A 14,843-nucleotide genomic window follows, 5' to 3' on the forward strand; every position below is an offset into this window, starting at 1 on the left:
TGATTATCGTGAAGGCCAGCCAATGGGAAAGCATATTTTGTTCACAGAGGTATGACCTAAGCTGCGTTTTAACCAATACGTGACGAAAGACAGCAATTCTGCTCCGAGTGCTATTCCCTATGGGAAAATAAGCTTTACTGCCCTCTTGCGTAATAAGTAGGTCCTTCAGATAAAGAGTTAATACTTATAGTATTAGTGTAGTAAATAAACGAATACATAAATAGATACATTTCCAAAGTCGGTTTCCTTCACATCCATGCATGGACCCATGGGGCTATGTACTTTAAATTATACAACTAACCTATTTTACTGATTTAACCTTGAATAATTAACTACTGTACCGTTTCCTCCGGTTTAAACGGTTTAATCGCTGATCTCCCTTATACTTTGCCTCTAAAATTATCTGAACCCCTGTCACAAAGACCTCTTTAACATAGAAGCAGCCTACTGCCTATTGCTTGCACGTGGCTTCAATTAGCCATGGCCAGAGGTACACTGTCTGAAAGCCCTGGGTCAGGTCAGGATAGGGGAGTGGGAGGAGGTATGAATGGACCCAAAGCCACTGGTTGGGGTTCATTGCTTGTGTCTAGGTTCCCAAGTATCCAATTGTATCCTGATTAATGCTATTTGAAAGCCTATCGATGAATCCAACACTGTGGCGGCAAAATGTTACAGCTGTTAATCGGTTGATGAAATAACAGAATTAGTAAACCAGAATTATTAAAGTATGTATGAAAAGTGCATAACTAGAAATAGATTGGATATCAAATATAACTACAGCTTATTATATTGAATATTAGTGATGGGGATGTGTGAAATTAAGGTTTTTGTTCACATATTCCATAGTTATAATGGATTCTAACAGAGCAAGTTCATGATTATTTACTTCAGTTCACTTTCTTTAATGAGATAATTTGTAATAGATGACCATGAAAGCAGTCTGGGGTGGATCTCTCTTTATTCAAAAGAGAGATTCATTTCTGCAACTAGCACTAAAACTCATCTCCATACACCATACTCCCTATATGGAACTCCATCTGGAAGTTATTTTAACATCAGAGGTGAACCACTTGAGCCATTCGACACGTGACAAAAACCTGTATAAAACACACTTGTAAGACCCCTTTCAGGTGACACACGTGTGCCCTGCCACACCACCCATGCAGTTATGCAGGAAATGCAGCAGTTAATAGTCCTGGAGTGTGTGCCGTGAGGGGTGGGGGGGTTTGCCGGGGGTCTGGTCAATTCATCGGTCTGTCGGACAAGGCCCTTAATCAGCCAGTCAGTCCCCAGTTCTGCTGCAGCATGTTGAAAAGAGTCTGTCTGAGTTCTGTCAGCAACACCTTCAAAAGGGTCTCGTAGCGATGTATTCGTTCAATTCACACAAGCCTCCACAAACACCCACGGTAGGCCTTTTTTAAACATGTTTGTGTGACCGTGTCGCAGTGGTAGTGGTTGTCATGCTGGAGCATAGTCTATCCTCTATGTGGCAGCTGAATCAACCTTATAACACACTCTTTCACATTTGAGTGTCAAGTTCAACTCTGCAAACCACAAAATGCTGGATTTTCAGTTGCTCTAAATTTATTTGTTCAAAATTAATTAAGAAAAATAAATATATATTTTAACATTTGAGTGTCAAGTTCAACTCTGCAAACCAAAAAATGCTGGATTTTCAGTTGCTCTAAATTTATTTGTTCAAAATTAATTAAGAAAAATAAATATATATTTTAACATCAGAAAAAAATGATTTTTCTTTTACCAGAAGTAAATCTAAATTAATAATGGAAACTATTAGCCAAACAATGTACCATAAGAACACAGGAGTGATGGTTGCTGGAAATGGGCCTCTTTACTCTTATGTAGTAGTCATTTCCAACTACTCATTTACCACACTAACAATGTCTAGACTGCATTTCTGATTAATTTAATTTAATCTCCATTGAAAAAAACTATGCTTTTCTTTTAAAAATCATGACATTTCTAAGTGACCCCAAACTTTTGAATGGTAGTGTGTGTATATATATATATATATATATATATATATATATATATATATATATATATATATATATATATATATATATATATATATATATATATATATATATATATACACTACAGCAACGGCCACCTGGACCTGCTTTATTTTGGACCTGCTTTATTCTAGGGATCATTGGGTTGGGGAAAAAAAGAGACATAATAGTTGAAAGAGATGTGGTTAAGAGATAAACACGTTTTTAATCTCTACACCGAGCAAAGATAAGAAACGTCAGGGACTTGTTTGGCTGGGAAAGTGTGGCTTACAATGAAGCTACGGTTCCGTTACTGAAACCTTAGTTAATTTCTCTCCAACAATTCCAGCCAAATGCAACTCCAGGATTACCGTACTTTGTTTAAATTGCTTCTGGTCATTTTGTTTTCTCCATTCAATCATTCCAAGTACTAAATCTTTCCCAATGACTTCAACGTTAGGGTAAAATATTGCCCAGTGTCTGATCTGTTGACAAGGAAATTTATAGTCAACACTAACAGGGTGTTGAGGAAATGTACTGCCTGCGGTTCCTGTAGTGCAAGTCAATTTTCCCATTATGCTTCGAGACAAATATAGCACCTAGGTACACACCCTGTTCCAAAACTATCCATACACTGCCCAGTGGAGTTCAGGTGAATATGTTTAGACTTCAGTTAAATGGAGAACTCTGAAATATTCTCAAGTACTCCTCTTCCTCTCAGAGGGTCTAAGGTGAATGTATCATTAGGAGGAAAACATGATGGAGAATTTATTCACACACATCATAGTTACAACAAATAGCTACAACGGTCAGCTGGCCTACTGTAGGCCTGTAACACCCTGGTATCATTTAACAACAATCCAACAAATATCTTTAAAAAGGGCTTGTGTTACCTATTAGAATGCAATCAAACAATGAGGAGATTTAAATAAAGGTTTGTTTTTTTACAGATCTGATATGTTTGTGAGTTTTCAGTACATGGTATTTCCTGTCCTTTAAAAGGTCCACAGTACCCCTGTAAAGGAACTCATGAAAGAACCGCTTTGTCTCAAAACCCCTGGATGGAGTGGAACCACAAATATAGAGTTAGTTAAATGTATTAAATATACCACGTACTACTGCCTCTCTATTGTTCTCAGAAATATATAATAGAAACTCAAATAAATAAAATAAGCAGATAGAACCTACTAAAGAACCCAAAAGTGACAGCTTTTACAGATTATTTTCTTCTAACTCAGTATTTTGTTTTCCTTAAAGTGGAATATAATTGTTATATTTCAAATACGCCCCCCCCCCCCCACACTCACTCACTCACACACACACACACACACACACACATACACACACACACAAACACACACACACACACACACAGACACACACACACACACACACACACACACACACTCAAAGGACACGCTACCTCATACCTGCCATGTGCTATGGGGTAGGTGAAACAGTCTCTCTTCTTGCCTTGTGTCTGCACCCTCCGCCCCTTCATCAAACTTTGACAACTAAGCCCGCTCCTCAGCTGAAGGAACCCTCTTTCCAGTTTGTGCTTGTGACCAAGGTGCACTGGAGAACGGACACGCATCGATTGGGATTTAACTCACTGAAGACTTCACCAAACTGAAATATAGAAACTATACTCACTTATTTGTGTGAACACATTTCAAGAGGTAGGAAATATCTCGTTTTCTGTGTATCACATTTGTATAGATTCAAGAAGTATATCTTGGACATATAGTCATTGTCACCTTTTTTCATTTTATTTACTTATTTATTTGTTTAGTTTTTAAACTACGGTAACAGCAAATTGGGATAATGGCTTTGACATTAAGCACTATATTATATTGTTTTGATGTTAAAATATGTTATTATAATATTACATTGTTATGATGCTATAATATGTTATTATACTGATATGAGTTCCTATACTATGGGTTGCTTTCATGGCTTGGGAGATCCACACAGAACTACTTGTTTGAGTTCAAGTCCAAGTTATTCAGTTGATGCTCGCTGCAAAAGAACAATGCTCCCCATGTAGTCATGAAGCCATCAGAATGTATGAAAAATTGTGAGTTCTGCCGGCCATATGCAGCATCGGTCCGCCTCATATGCCTCTGCACTTTCTAATTATTTCATCTGAATGTGAGCAGTGTTGAGGCATGATGGGAAGGGCCGCTGCGCTTCCATACTGCAATGTTTGCATAGGCCCCAATGTCGTCAGAGCTACCATAATACCTGCCTCAGAAGGGAACAGATCTGGTCTATGGGCCCCCGGGGTCTCTACGGGAATAGCTCCCGGCGCTCGAGATCAATGAGCGCAGTGTGAAGCGCGTCGCCAGGACCCCGCACATAACTCAACCGTTGACGATGTGTCGCTCACTCAGAAAACGCTTTTAGGGGGCCTAATCAAAAAAGGGCCAATTTGGGTGGTTTGTTTTGTTTCAAAGAGTTGTGCAAGACACAGTTTATTCAATCTGGTACTCTGAAGGCATTTTTGCCTCATAAGTGTAGTGTTAAATCTTAAAGCCATTGGCATTGAATAAATAAAAACCTGAATAAGGACATTCAGCCCAGTTTGCGCAGACGTGCAGAATGTCTGTCAGTGCCAAAGCGGAAAAGCTGTACGGTTTGTTTGCTCTCTCCAGAGGGTAGGCCAGGATAGCGCTTTGTGCCAGGTTTTAAATCACTTTACAAACGTGGCAATCTCTTAGCCTTGTGACCTTTAAATTATTTTATATTAGGATTGTATCACACACTTTAACGATTTTAATCACTGCATTCATGTGATAAAGTGCCGTTTAGAGGAAGTCCAACTCAAGTTGTTGACCACCATGACACATTAGGTGCTTTTCAGTCCGATAGGTCTGTAAATAAGGAAAAAGGCTCTGAAAACCAAAGACAAATGCAAGCACACACAAACATTTGTATTCTTCACATAAAAGGTTAACTGTGAAGGATAAAAAATGTTTTAATCAATATGCAAAGTGTATATTATGTTGTTGGTTTGATAATAATATGGAAAGATTAAATCTCTGAATTGAAGATGTATTCTTTTAGTATTTAACCTTTAACTTATTCAGATGATGTGGTTTGCTTCTACCTTTTTATTTTGCAGGCACAATATGTGGAAGAGGATTGCAATACTATCAGTATGTCTAAACATCATTTCAGCAACATTTGATTACATGTACGATGACATCTCTTTTCTGGGTAAGTAAACAAATAGTTTTTTATTCATGATTATATGTATCATTCAATAGTATGTTATTCCCTTAATCACGTCATCTTTTGGATCATGAGATTAAGAACTAACAAATTTCAGATAACATTCAATCGTTTGTATTGGGAGTTTAAAAGCGCTCTCTTCCTCTAGACCCAGAAGAAGTACTAAGTGTTAGCATTCCTCTGGAGGGTCCCCAGCACCCTTTATTGGGAGGATCCCTGATTCTACCATGCTACTTCCAGGTATATTGTGCTTACATAGAATGGATATTTGCTAGATACCCTGAATCAGTTGTGAAACGTGATAGCCGGCGGTAGGTCAGGAGGTAGAGCGGGTTAGCTGGTAACCGCAAGGTTGCTAGTACGATCCCGGCTCCTCCTAGCTGAGTGCCGAGTTGTCCCTGAGCGAGACACTTCGCCCTAACTGCTCCTGACTAGCTGTCTGTCGCTTTGCATGGCTGACACCGCCGCCGGTGTGTGAATGTGTGCATGAAGTGAATGTTAGGCATTATTGTAAAGCGCTTTGGGTGGCCACTGGTTAAAAAAAAGCGTAATATAAATGCAGTCCATTTACCATATACCATCGTGATAGCCAAACACTATTAATTATCCTCCTTGTAGGATCTCACCGTCAATGACCCAGGAGCACCTACCGTTACACCTCACTCCCATCGCATCAAATGGAGCCGTGTGACCAAGGAGAAAACCACCACGGTACTCGTAGCGATGGAGGGAAGAGTGCGCGTCGACATCAACTACCTGGACAGGGTTCAGATGGTGGGCTACCCCTCGACGCCCAGCGACGCTAGCATCAAGATGTCCGAGCTGCGCTCCAACGACACGGGGATCTACCGCTGCGAGGTTCAGCAAGGCATCGAGGACCACCATGACACTGTACACGTTCAGGTCCAAGGTGTGACACCAGAACCGAGCACAACTAGAGCATATGTTGTGAGAGGTTCTTCATTCATTTAAGCTCCACCTAAAGGTGTACACTTCATACTGTATCTACTGTAAAAAAAACTATTAGGGATACCATGGGGATAATTGTGCGTTTGCTTTTTCTCTAAAGGAATCGTTTTCCACTATCGTGCCATAACTACTCGCTACAGTTTAACTTTTGAAAAAGCCAAGGCTGCCTGCATCCAGAATAGCGCAGTCATTGCTACCCCAGAACAGCTACAGGCTGCTTATGATGATGGATTCCACCAATGTGATGCTGGCTGGCTCTCTGATCAAACTGTCAGGTCAGTTGGCAACTTTCATTTAAGATCTGTGTAAATTAATGGTTTTGACAACTTGGACACTTGAGATCAATCCCTGGTACACTTTTCATCATAAGGTACCCCATTCATGACCCGCGAGAGAAATGCTATGGTGATAAAGATGACCTTCCTGGGGTCAGGACCTATGGAGTTAGAGAAGTCAACGAGACTTATGACGTCTACTGTTTCGCTGAGAAGATGACAGGTACTTAACAAACTGCTGTGATATGCTTAATCCATAATTTCTTATAGACGCATGATGCTATTTCATTTCCCCCTATTCATGTGATCGACTCACCTTTTCCTGTTTCATCTCATGTAGGCAGAGTTTTCTACAGCGGTTCTCCGGCTAAGTTCACCCATGCCCAGGCTGTGGATCAGTGCTCTCAGCAGGGGGCTCAGTTGGCCACTACGGGGCAGCTTTACCTGGCTTGGCAGGGAGGCATGGATGTCTGTAACGCCGGCTGGCTGGCTGACATGAGCGTCCGTTACCCCATCAATGTCCGGAGGCCGCAATGCGGAGGGGGTCTGCTGGGGGTACGCACTGTCTACCTGCATGCCAACCAAACAGGGTACCCCCTTCTGGAGACCCGCTACGACGCCATCTGCTATACAGGTGGGTGCCCTCAGCCACAAGACACAAGACAGGAGAACTGTTAGTTTATCACTTACTCTTATCGCTATTACTCTGCCCATCTTCCTGCAAAAGATGAGACGGATATAAACAGGCACTCGCTCGACAGGAGTACTGTTAGTTTATCACTTACTCCTATCGCTATTACTATGACCATCTTCCGGCAAAAGAAAAGGCGGATATAAACAGTCACTCTTTCTCCTCTATCACGTCCACAGAGACCCCAGACGAGGAGAGCTCAGGCATGGATTCCTTTACAGAAGTGGACGGCAGCATTCTGAGTGTTGCCACGCTAACGATGACCCCCGAGGTTCTGTTTGGCACCACAAAGGGGAGCGAGGCGGTCGGTGAGGTGGTGACTCAGCAGCCGCCCACCTTTGACTACACGCAGAGCCCGACCGAGTCGTCCCTGACCCAACCGCCCGACATCAAAGAGGACATCCACAAGGTTATAGAGAAGGTCACGACCAGGACTCACATCAACAGGGAGCCGGACAAAGGCTTTGTGATGCCGTCAACCGGTAAGGACTTCAAATATGTCTCCAACTGGAATCTAAGACAGCATAGCATTATCAACTGATTTAAATAAAGCTGGTTGTTTCTTCCTTTCTAGGCCTGGTGTTCCATTACCGTTCAGGCGCTGGTCGCTATGCGTTTTCATTCGTGGAGGCACAGCTGGCGTGCCAGAGTATCGGGGCATCCATTGCCACCGCAGATCAACTTCAGGCCGCATACAGGGCTGGTTATCACCAGTGTGATGCAGGCTGGTTACTGGATCAGACAGTCAGGTAATTATTACATCCTAAACCTTCAGAGCTAGCTAGTGTAGCCCTGTAACCATTCAACATCCAAACTAAAAATGTCTTCCACAATTATTCATCCACATCCAGGTACCCCATTGTGTCTCCTCGTGGTAAGTGTGCAGGAGACCTCATGGAGCAGCCCGGGGTCAGGTCCTATGGCTTGAGACCAGCAGACGAGCGCTATGATGTGTATTGCTACGTTGATGGGCTCAAAGGTGGGACTATTCGAGGCATACCAATTTTGGTTCCCAAGCTCTTAGCTTAGCTCTTTAGCTTACTTCACCAATACTGACACTTTCTCTCTGCTCCTCTAAATATCTAAGGTGAGGTGTTCCACGTCAGTTCCGCTGAAGGTTTCACATATGATGAGGCGCTCTCTCGCTGCCAGGAGGAGAATGCCAACCTGGCCTCCACAGGAGAGCTGTATGCCACCTGGAAAATGGGCTTTGATAAGTGTCGTGCGGGCTGGCTCCTTGACCGCAGTGTTCGTTACCCCATCAACAACCCCCGGGCGCAGTGTGGGGCAGGGAAGTCAGGAGTGCACACAGTTTATACTCACTCCAACCAGACTGGATACCCTGACCCTTACGCCAAATATGATGCCTATTGTTTCAAGGGTACGTAGTGCACCAACTCCATCAAAGTTTTCAGATAATAACACATTTATTGTGATAACAACAGCATGTTATGTATGATGATTTCTATAGTGGATATTTTGCTCATCGCAAATGAAACTGGATTGAACATCACAGAGATCCAAGAAGCTTTGTTAAACCTTACATCAATCAATGATTTGCTCAGGATTGGTAAGTTGCGTTCTTCTCATATGCAAAGACATAGTTCTCCCAAAAAATCCCAGTCGCCTCTCTCTTCTTTGTTTTATACCTGGATTTGCTCCGTATGCTATTTTCTTACATGGTTCCTGCATCTTCTCCTTTCTACAGCACCTCCTTCCATTGCCCTGCCCATCCCTGTGGAGCCTTCAGGTTCTGGATCAGGCTCAGCGGATTATGGGTCTGGTCTGGGTGTCAGCATTGCCTCTGGTGATCACTCTGGAGACCTATCAGCATCTGGATCTGGGACAGGGCCCGGCTCTGGTGACACATCTGGTTCCGGGGACGATTCAGGATCTGGTGTTATGCCTGGGCCTGGTGACCCGTCTGGTTCCGGGGAACAGTCAGGATCTGGTGTTATGCCCAGGTCTGGTGACCCAACTGGATCAGGAGACCTGTCTGGTTCCGAGGTCCTATCTGGTTCGGGAGACATGTCTGGTTCTGGGGTCCTATCTGGTTCCGGGGACTTGTCTGGTTCTGGGGTCCTATCTGGTTCTGGAGAACTGTCTGGATCCGGTGCCATGCCTGGTTCTGGTGAATTATCAAGTTCTGGAGACATGTCTGGTTCTGGAGACCTGTCTGGTTCTGTAGACCTATCTGGTTCTAAGGTCTTATCTGGATCCGGAGACCACATTACTTCAGGAGACATGTCTGGATCTGGACAGCAGTCTGGCAGTGGAAGTGCTGAACTTCCTAGTGGAGGATCTGGATTGAGTGGCGACAACCTTTCTGGATCCGAGGGCAGTGGATTGGGATCAGTCATCAAAGTAATCTTCTCAGGTAGTGGTAGTTTTCTGTCTGGAGAAGGCTCTGCTTCAGGAGGACCTCAAGAGGCAGGAAAGGGAAGCACAGAGATCATCACGTACCTTCCTGACAGCAGCTCTGGGATGTTAAGTGGCAGTAGGGAGCAGGCAGGATCCGGTTGTAGCTCTGGTGAGAGTGGCTCTCCCTCCTCAGACATATCTGGCAGTGGAACATCTTGTGGTACGTTGTCTGGTCCTGGCTCAACCCAAGAGCTTTCTGGGTTCAGTGGTCTCCCATCAGCATTCTCAGCCTCAGGAAGTGCCAGCGGATCATCGGGAGAGGAATCAGGCAATAGAGAGGTTCGCATCCTACTGGTAGATGGTGAACTGGTTGACGTTTCCACCCCAGTCGATAAGGTGTTTGAGCTGGGGGGAGGTCTGCTTGAGTTCAGTGGTTCTGGAGGCATTTCAGGATCAGGCCTGCCAAGTGGTCTGAGTAGTTCAGGCTCTGGAGAGGGCTCTGGGTTCTTCTCGGGTGTGACCTTTGTTGGATCAGGGTTAACTGACCTCACAGAGTCATCCTCTGGAGAAGGGGAGGCTTCTGGGGTTTTATTATATGGTTCTGGACAAGAGAGTAGTGGAGACCTGTCTGGATTTGGACCCTCTGGTTCCGGGTCAGGCTCAGGGATTGGCTCTGGAATCTCTGGATATGGTATCTCTGGATCTGGAATCTCTGTCTCTGGAATATCTGGATCTGGAATCTCTGGATCTGAGTCGTCTACTAGCGAAAAAGAGGGCAGTGTAACATTCTTGTATGGAAATGAGATGACAGAGCAGTCCACCACAGCCACTCAATCCCTTGAGCTTGGACTAGGGTCAGCGGAGTATAGTGGAGACGGAAGCACCGGCAGAAGCTTCTTCTCCGGTAGTGGGAATAGTAGGAGTGGGAATGCCATCTCACCCACAACCAGTGGTGGCTCATCGGGGGATACCTCTGGAAAACCCCTGGTTATACCCACTACATCTGCTGACAGGGAGCTCACAGAAAGCACAGCAGAGCCAGAAGTGGGGAACACGCTCAAGGTAGAGACTGCAGAAGATTTGTATGGGAGCATTAGACCTGACATTGCACCAGCAGCACTGGCTGTCAATGTCACCCAACCCCCGGCCACCACTCTTCAGGCACCTAGTGTCACTGAAGGAGTAAACGGTAAGTCACAATATTCACTATGGCTATTCACTATAAGCTTCTAACCCTAGCAGTGTAAATACAAGTACATGAAACTTAATAACTGTACTAATGATAATTTTTCTGCTCTCTGTTCTGTCCTGATTGTTTGACCTCCGTATTTTGATATCTATATCTATTTTTGAGATATGTTGTGTTGCATTTCATCTTCATGATCTATTGGTTTGCGTATAATCTCATGGTTGGTGGGTTGTCCTATGTGTCAGTACGGTTTTTTTTTGATACGATGTAAGGAAATTATGAATCACATTTGTTGATGACATGGTTCTTCAGACAGGTCCGCTGTGCCCGTAAGTCTGCTCTCAGTCTGCTTACCGCCTGCTCAACCCGTGCTACATATGATCTCTGGCATCGTATGTGTGCTCAGCTCATTTGCAGATTTGAATTCTGACGCATTGAACTGCTGATCCAAAAGTAAACTGTCTGCAAAATGCTCAATACAATTGTATCAATCCCTTAGGGGGAGGATTCAACAGACATGCACTGAATGACGATATTAACACTATGGTTACTCAGTGTATAAGAGTTTTTGGATCATGGGACATCAGTCAAATTCGACCAGAATCTAAGATATGCTGCTACAGCCAAAACACATACACCTCACCTGCCGATATGCCAAGCTTTGCCTCAAATGCCTCACGCCAACGCCTTTTTTGCAGAAGTAGATGTGTGCCATTCCAACCCCTGTGCCAACGGAGCCACCTGTGTGGAAAGTGCCGACTCTTACAAATGCTTATGCCTGCCCAGTTATGGAGGGGATCGCTGTGAGATTGGTAGGGTTGGATCTGCTTCAGCTTATAATTACTAACACCAGACAACATGGAGGCCAGCAGTGGACAGTATCATTATGAGATGTGGTTATGCAGAAGCTATAGTCTATAGGCTTTGCTTCAACAGCTTTTTCATGATCAACACGCTGCAGCAAGTCATAATAGAACCCTTCTTACAATGCAAAATGTCATAGTATGCTATTTACTTCAAAATACTGCACATGATACTCAAGGTAAAGTATTGTGTAAAATGCTGCATTCTATTATGGGAGATTTATTGTTTTAAGGTTCAAATGTCAAGGTGGATTATGTACTGTATTCAACCCCTATTTATCCATTATTGACTCATTTTTTGTACGTGCCAATCCATTTTGTATAATATGGGTTTAACTACACAGAACATACCACTTAGTAAGGATCATACAAATGATTAGGTAAGAAATAGATCTAAATTGTTGGGGTTGAACAGATCTTAAATGTTAGTAAACCACTTGGTAGCTTTTCTGTGTACGTACTCTGAGTAGCAATTGGAAGTTTCCAGATGAAGGGACAACATTGATTGAATTGGGTGTGGTTGCTGACAGATGAACAAAAGTGCGAAGAGGGATGGACTAAATTCCAGGGCAACTGCTACCGGCACTTCTTTGCAAGAGAGACGTGGTTGGATGCAGAGCAGCACTGCAGGGACATTGATTCTCATCTGGTCAGCATTATCACCCCAGAGGAGCAAGACTTTGTCAACTGTGAGTAACACTCTTGGTTGGGTCGGTTTGTGTGCAAAGGAACAGTTTAGAAGCGAAACACATCAATCGTTCACTGTTTACCCACAGCAAACGCACAGGACTACCAGTGGATTGGGTTGAATGATAAAACAGTGGAGAACGACTTCCGCTGGACGGACGGAACGCCACTGGTATGTGTAGGTTAGGATATAACATAGCAAAGAATAGAAGGAAGAATAATTGGACTGCTATTGAAATGTAAACATAACAGACACTTGGACGTCGGCATGACTGGGTTTACCACTGAACAAAATAACCCTTGATATTGTCAATCCGTTCTCAGCAATACGTGAACTGGAGGCCCAACCAGCCAGATAACTACTTCAACTCGGGGGAGGACTGTGTGGTGATGATCTGGCACGTGCAGGGCCAGTGGAACGACGTGCCCTGCAACTACCACCTGCCGTTCACCTGCAAGAAAGGCCCAGGTAGGCACGGCCTGATGGAGCTCAGTGGGAGACAGAATGCACCGAGTTTTTATCGTTTTATTCATGGAAAGAAATGAAAGCGCATCAGGTGATTAGGAATAGGCTTAATTAATCTTAATTAATAGGTTTAAAAAAATGTCTAAATTAACTTTGATTGTGCCTGCAGTCTTATGTGGCACACCGCCAGAGGTTGAGAACGCCAGCAAGTATGGGGATAAGAAGGAGTACTACCCGGTCAAATCCATCATCCGCTACCAGTGCAACGCAGGCTACAGACAGCGACATACCCCAGTGGTACATTGCAAGCCTGATGGACAGTGGGAGAAACCGCAGGTTCAATGTACTGCCGGTGAGTCCATGCACATACCACCACACACACATAAACATGCATGCACACAAAGACCCACACACACGCAAAGACTCAACTGCACAAACACACACGCACACATCCACAGCAATTGTTCACTAAATGACCTGTTATTGGGTGGTTTTGGGTGCTAATGGATCGTTCTTGTGTTGACTTTTTCTTTACAGTGAAGGGAAAGCCAACACTACAGCGGAGAACCACCAGGGCCAGAGGAGAATCATCCATCAACGAGCTTCTCTAAGAAGGGAATACAATAATTTATTAGCTGTATTAAATTAACATCTAGCGAAAACCAAATTCCTTAACTAAAAATGTAAATATCCAGACGGAAAAAATAGATAATGGATTAAACAAGAGTATATTTTATTATTTTATTGGTAATTGTATTTGTCAATTCCTCATCAGGGCAATATGTTTTTGCTGTGCCCTGCCCCCTGTCATTTATACAACTTGTCCTGATATATGATGATCATTTCTAGTGAAGAGTTTCCAGTTTTCTCGACATCCTGAGTCATTCCTATGGGCTACGTCTTCAACTTTTGTGAGTAATGTGTTCACAGGGAATGACTAGCTCACTGTCTGTCTGGTCCATATCCTGGCCAAACATACAAAGCCCTTCAGAGGTCAATATTCCACATACCTGACTTCTGTCTCTGCTCGGAATTCAAACTGACTTCTGGCACTTTATTATGAGACATGATGGAAATGGTTTGTATTTTGAAAGATGATTCAATGGTGATTCAATTTTAAAAGATTCTCTTTCAGCAAGCTATGCACCATGATTTCAATGACACAGATATACAACAAGCAGTGTCATTTACAAAAGTAATCTGCTGAAAATCAAAGATTTTGTCATTTAATATTTCTTGTTTCCAATCAGGTTATATATTAAGCGGCCTAAAGCTATCTAAACATCAAATAGAGAAGTAAATTGGGCATTGCTAATTTGGCACTTGCTGTTGTGTCTGCTGTAATCTGGTTGTTTTCAAAACTCAAAGTAGGGTTATGTCTCCGCTAATCGGAAACCATTTATTTATTGATCACAGTGATCGTGTCTCTGCTTAACCCACCCATTAGCCATTGCCCTGCACTGCACTGGACTGAGCCAACCGCCCTCATTCCCATTCTACACTTTGACACTCTTACTTGTATTGACACACAAAATACAAAGAATAATTTTACATTTCTATTTTCGAATCAAGTTAGAATTGATTGCAACAGGTTGTCATAGTTTCTGTGTGATCAGTAAGTTGCCGTCTTCTTCCACAGAACTGTGCAGAGCACGTGTCCTGAGTGTATAATAATAATTATAATAATAACAATAACTATAATTTAATAATAATAATAATTGCTGTTATTCCATTATTGTGCTCTGCATGTAATGTTTCTAACCTGACCTCAGTGGATCCAGACTTTTCCAAGACACGGTGTGTCAATTTTGTCCTACAAATGCTTATCTGCTTGTATATTGTGTCTACTGTGTGTTAACTTTATATGGGAGGCTGAGCCTCTTCAATCAATCCTGACTTAATTGTATGCGCTCTTTGATAAATAACACCAGCACCTAATAACATCTTTGGAAGATACCTGTAAGTGTATGTACTGTTTGTCAACTAAGCGCTGTGGCACTTATTTAATTGCGTTTTCTAGTTTAATTATTAATATACTCTATATTTAAATTCTGTTGCAAAGAGGGAAATTTAAATTTGTGTGGTGTTGGTGT

At 43.0% G+C, this 14,843-nt stretch overlaps 1 protein-coding gene across 1 annotated transcript; it reads left to right on the plus strand.

The window, feature by feature from the left end:
• Positions 1-3,565: 3,565 nt before the first annotated feature.
• On the plus strand, positions 3,566-14,843 carry LOC307075480 (aggrecan core protein-like). Its single transcript, XM_079736081.1, has 18 exons — positions 3,566-3,694; positions 5,140-5,234; positions 5,398-5,489; positions 5,868-6,159; positions 6,319-6,493; positions 6,589-6,716; positions 6,834-7,127; positions 7,364-7,666; positions 7,759-7,933; positions 8,036-8,163; positions 8,272-8,565; positions 8,656-8,754; positions 8,893-10,734; positions 12,128-12,286; positions 12,374-12,456; positions 12,609-12,753; positions 12,920-13,102; positions 13,288-14,843. The coding sequence occupies exons 2-18, from the start codon at positions 5,147-5,149 to the stop codon at positions 13,359-13,361; spliced, it is 4,554 nt and encodes a 1,517-aa protein (XP_079592207.1). The 5' UTR covers positions 3,566-3,694; positions 5,140-5,146; the 3' UTR covers positions 13,362-14,843.

The sequence above is a fragment of the Pollachius pollachius genome (assembly GCF_949987615.1).
Source record: "Pollachius pollachius genome assembly, chromosome: 5".
NCBI classification, from domain to species: Eukaryota; Metazoa; Chordata; class Actinopteri; order Gadiformes; family Gadidae; genus Pollachius; species Pollachius pollachius.

Excerpts from the sequence above, each read along its gene's own strand:
- LOC307075480 (XM_079736081.1), top strand. The coding sequence starts at position 5,147 with ATGTGGAAGAGGATTGCAATACTATCAGTATGTCTAAACATCATTTCA. Across the intron at positions 6,494-6,588 it reads CTCTCTGATCAAACTGTCAG|GTACCCCATTCATGACCCGC; the intron begins GTCAGTTGGCAA and ends TTTCATCATAAG. Across the intron at positions 7,667-7,758 it reads CTTTGTGATGCCGTCAACCG|GCCTGGTGTTCCATTACCGT; the intron begins GTAAGGACTTCA and ends CTTCCTTTCTAG.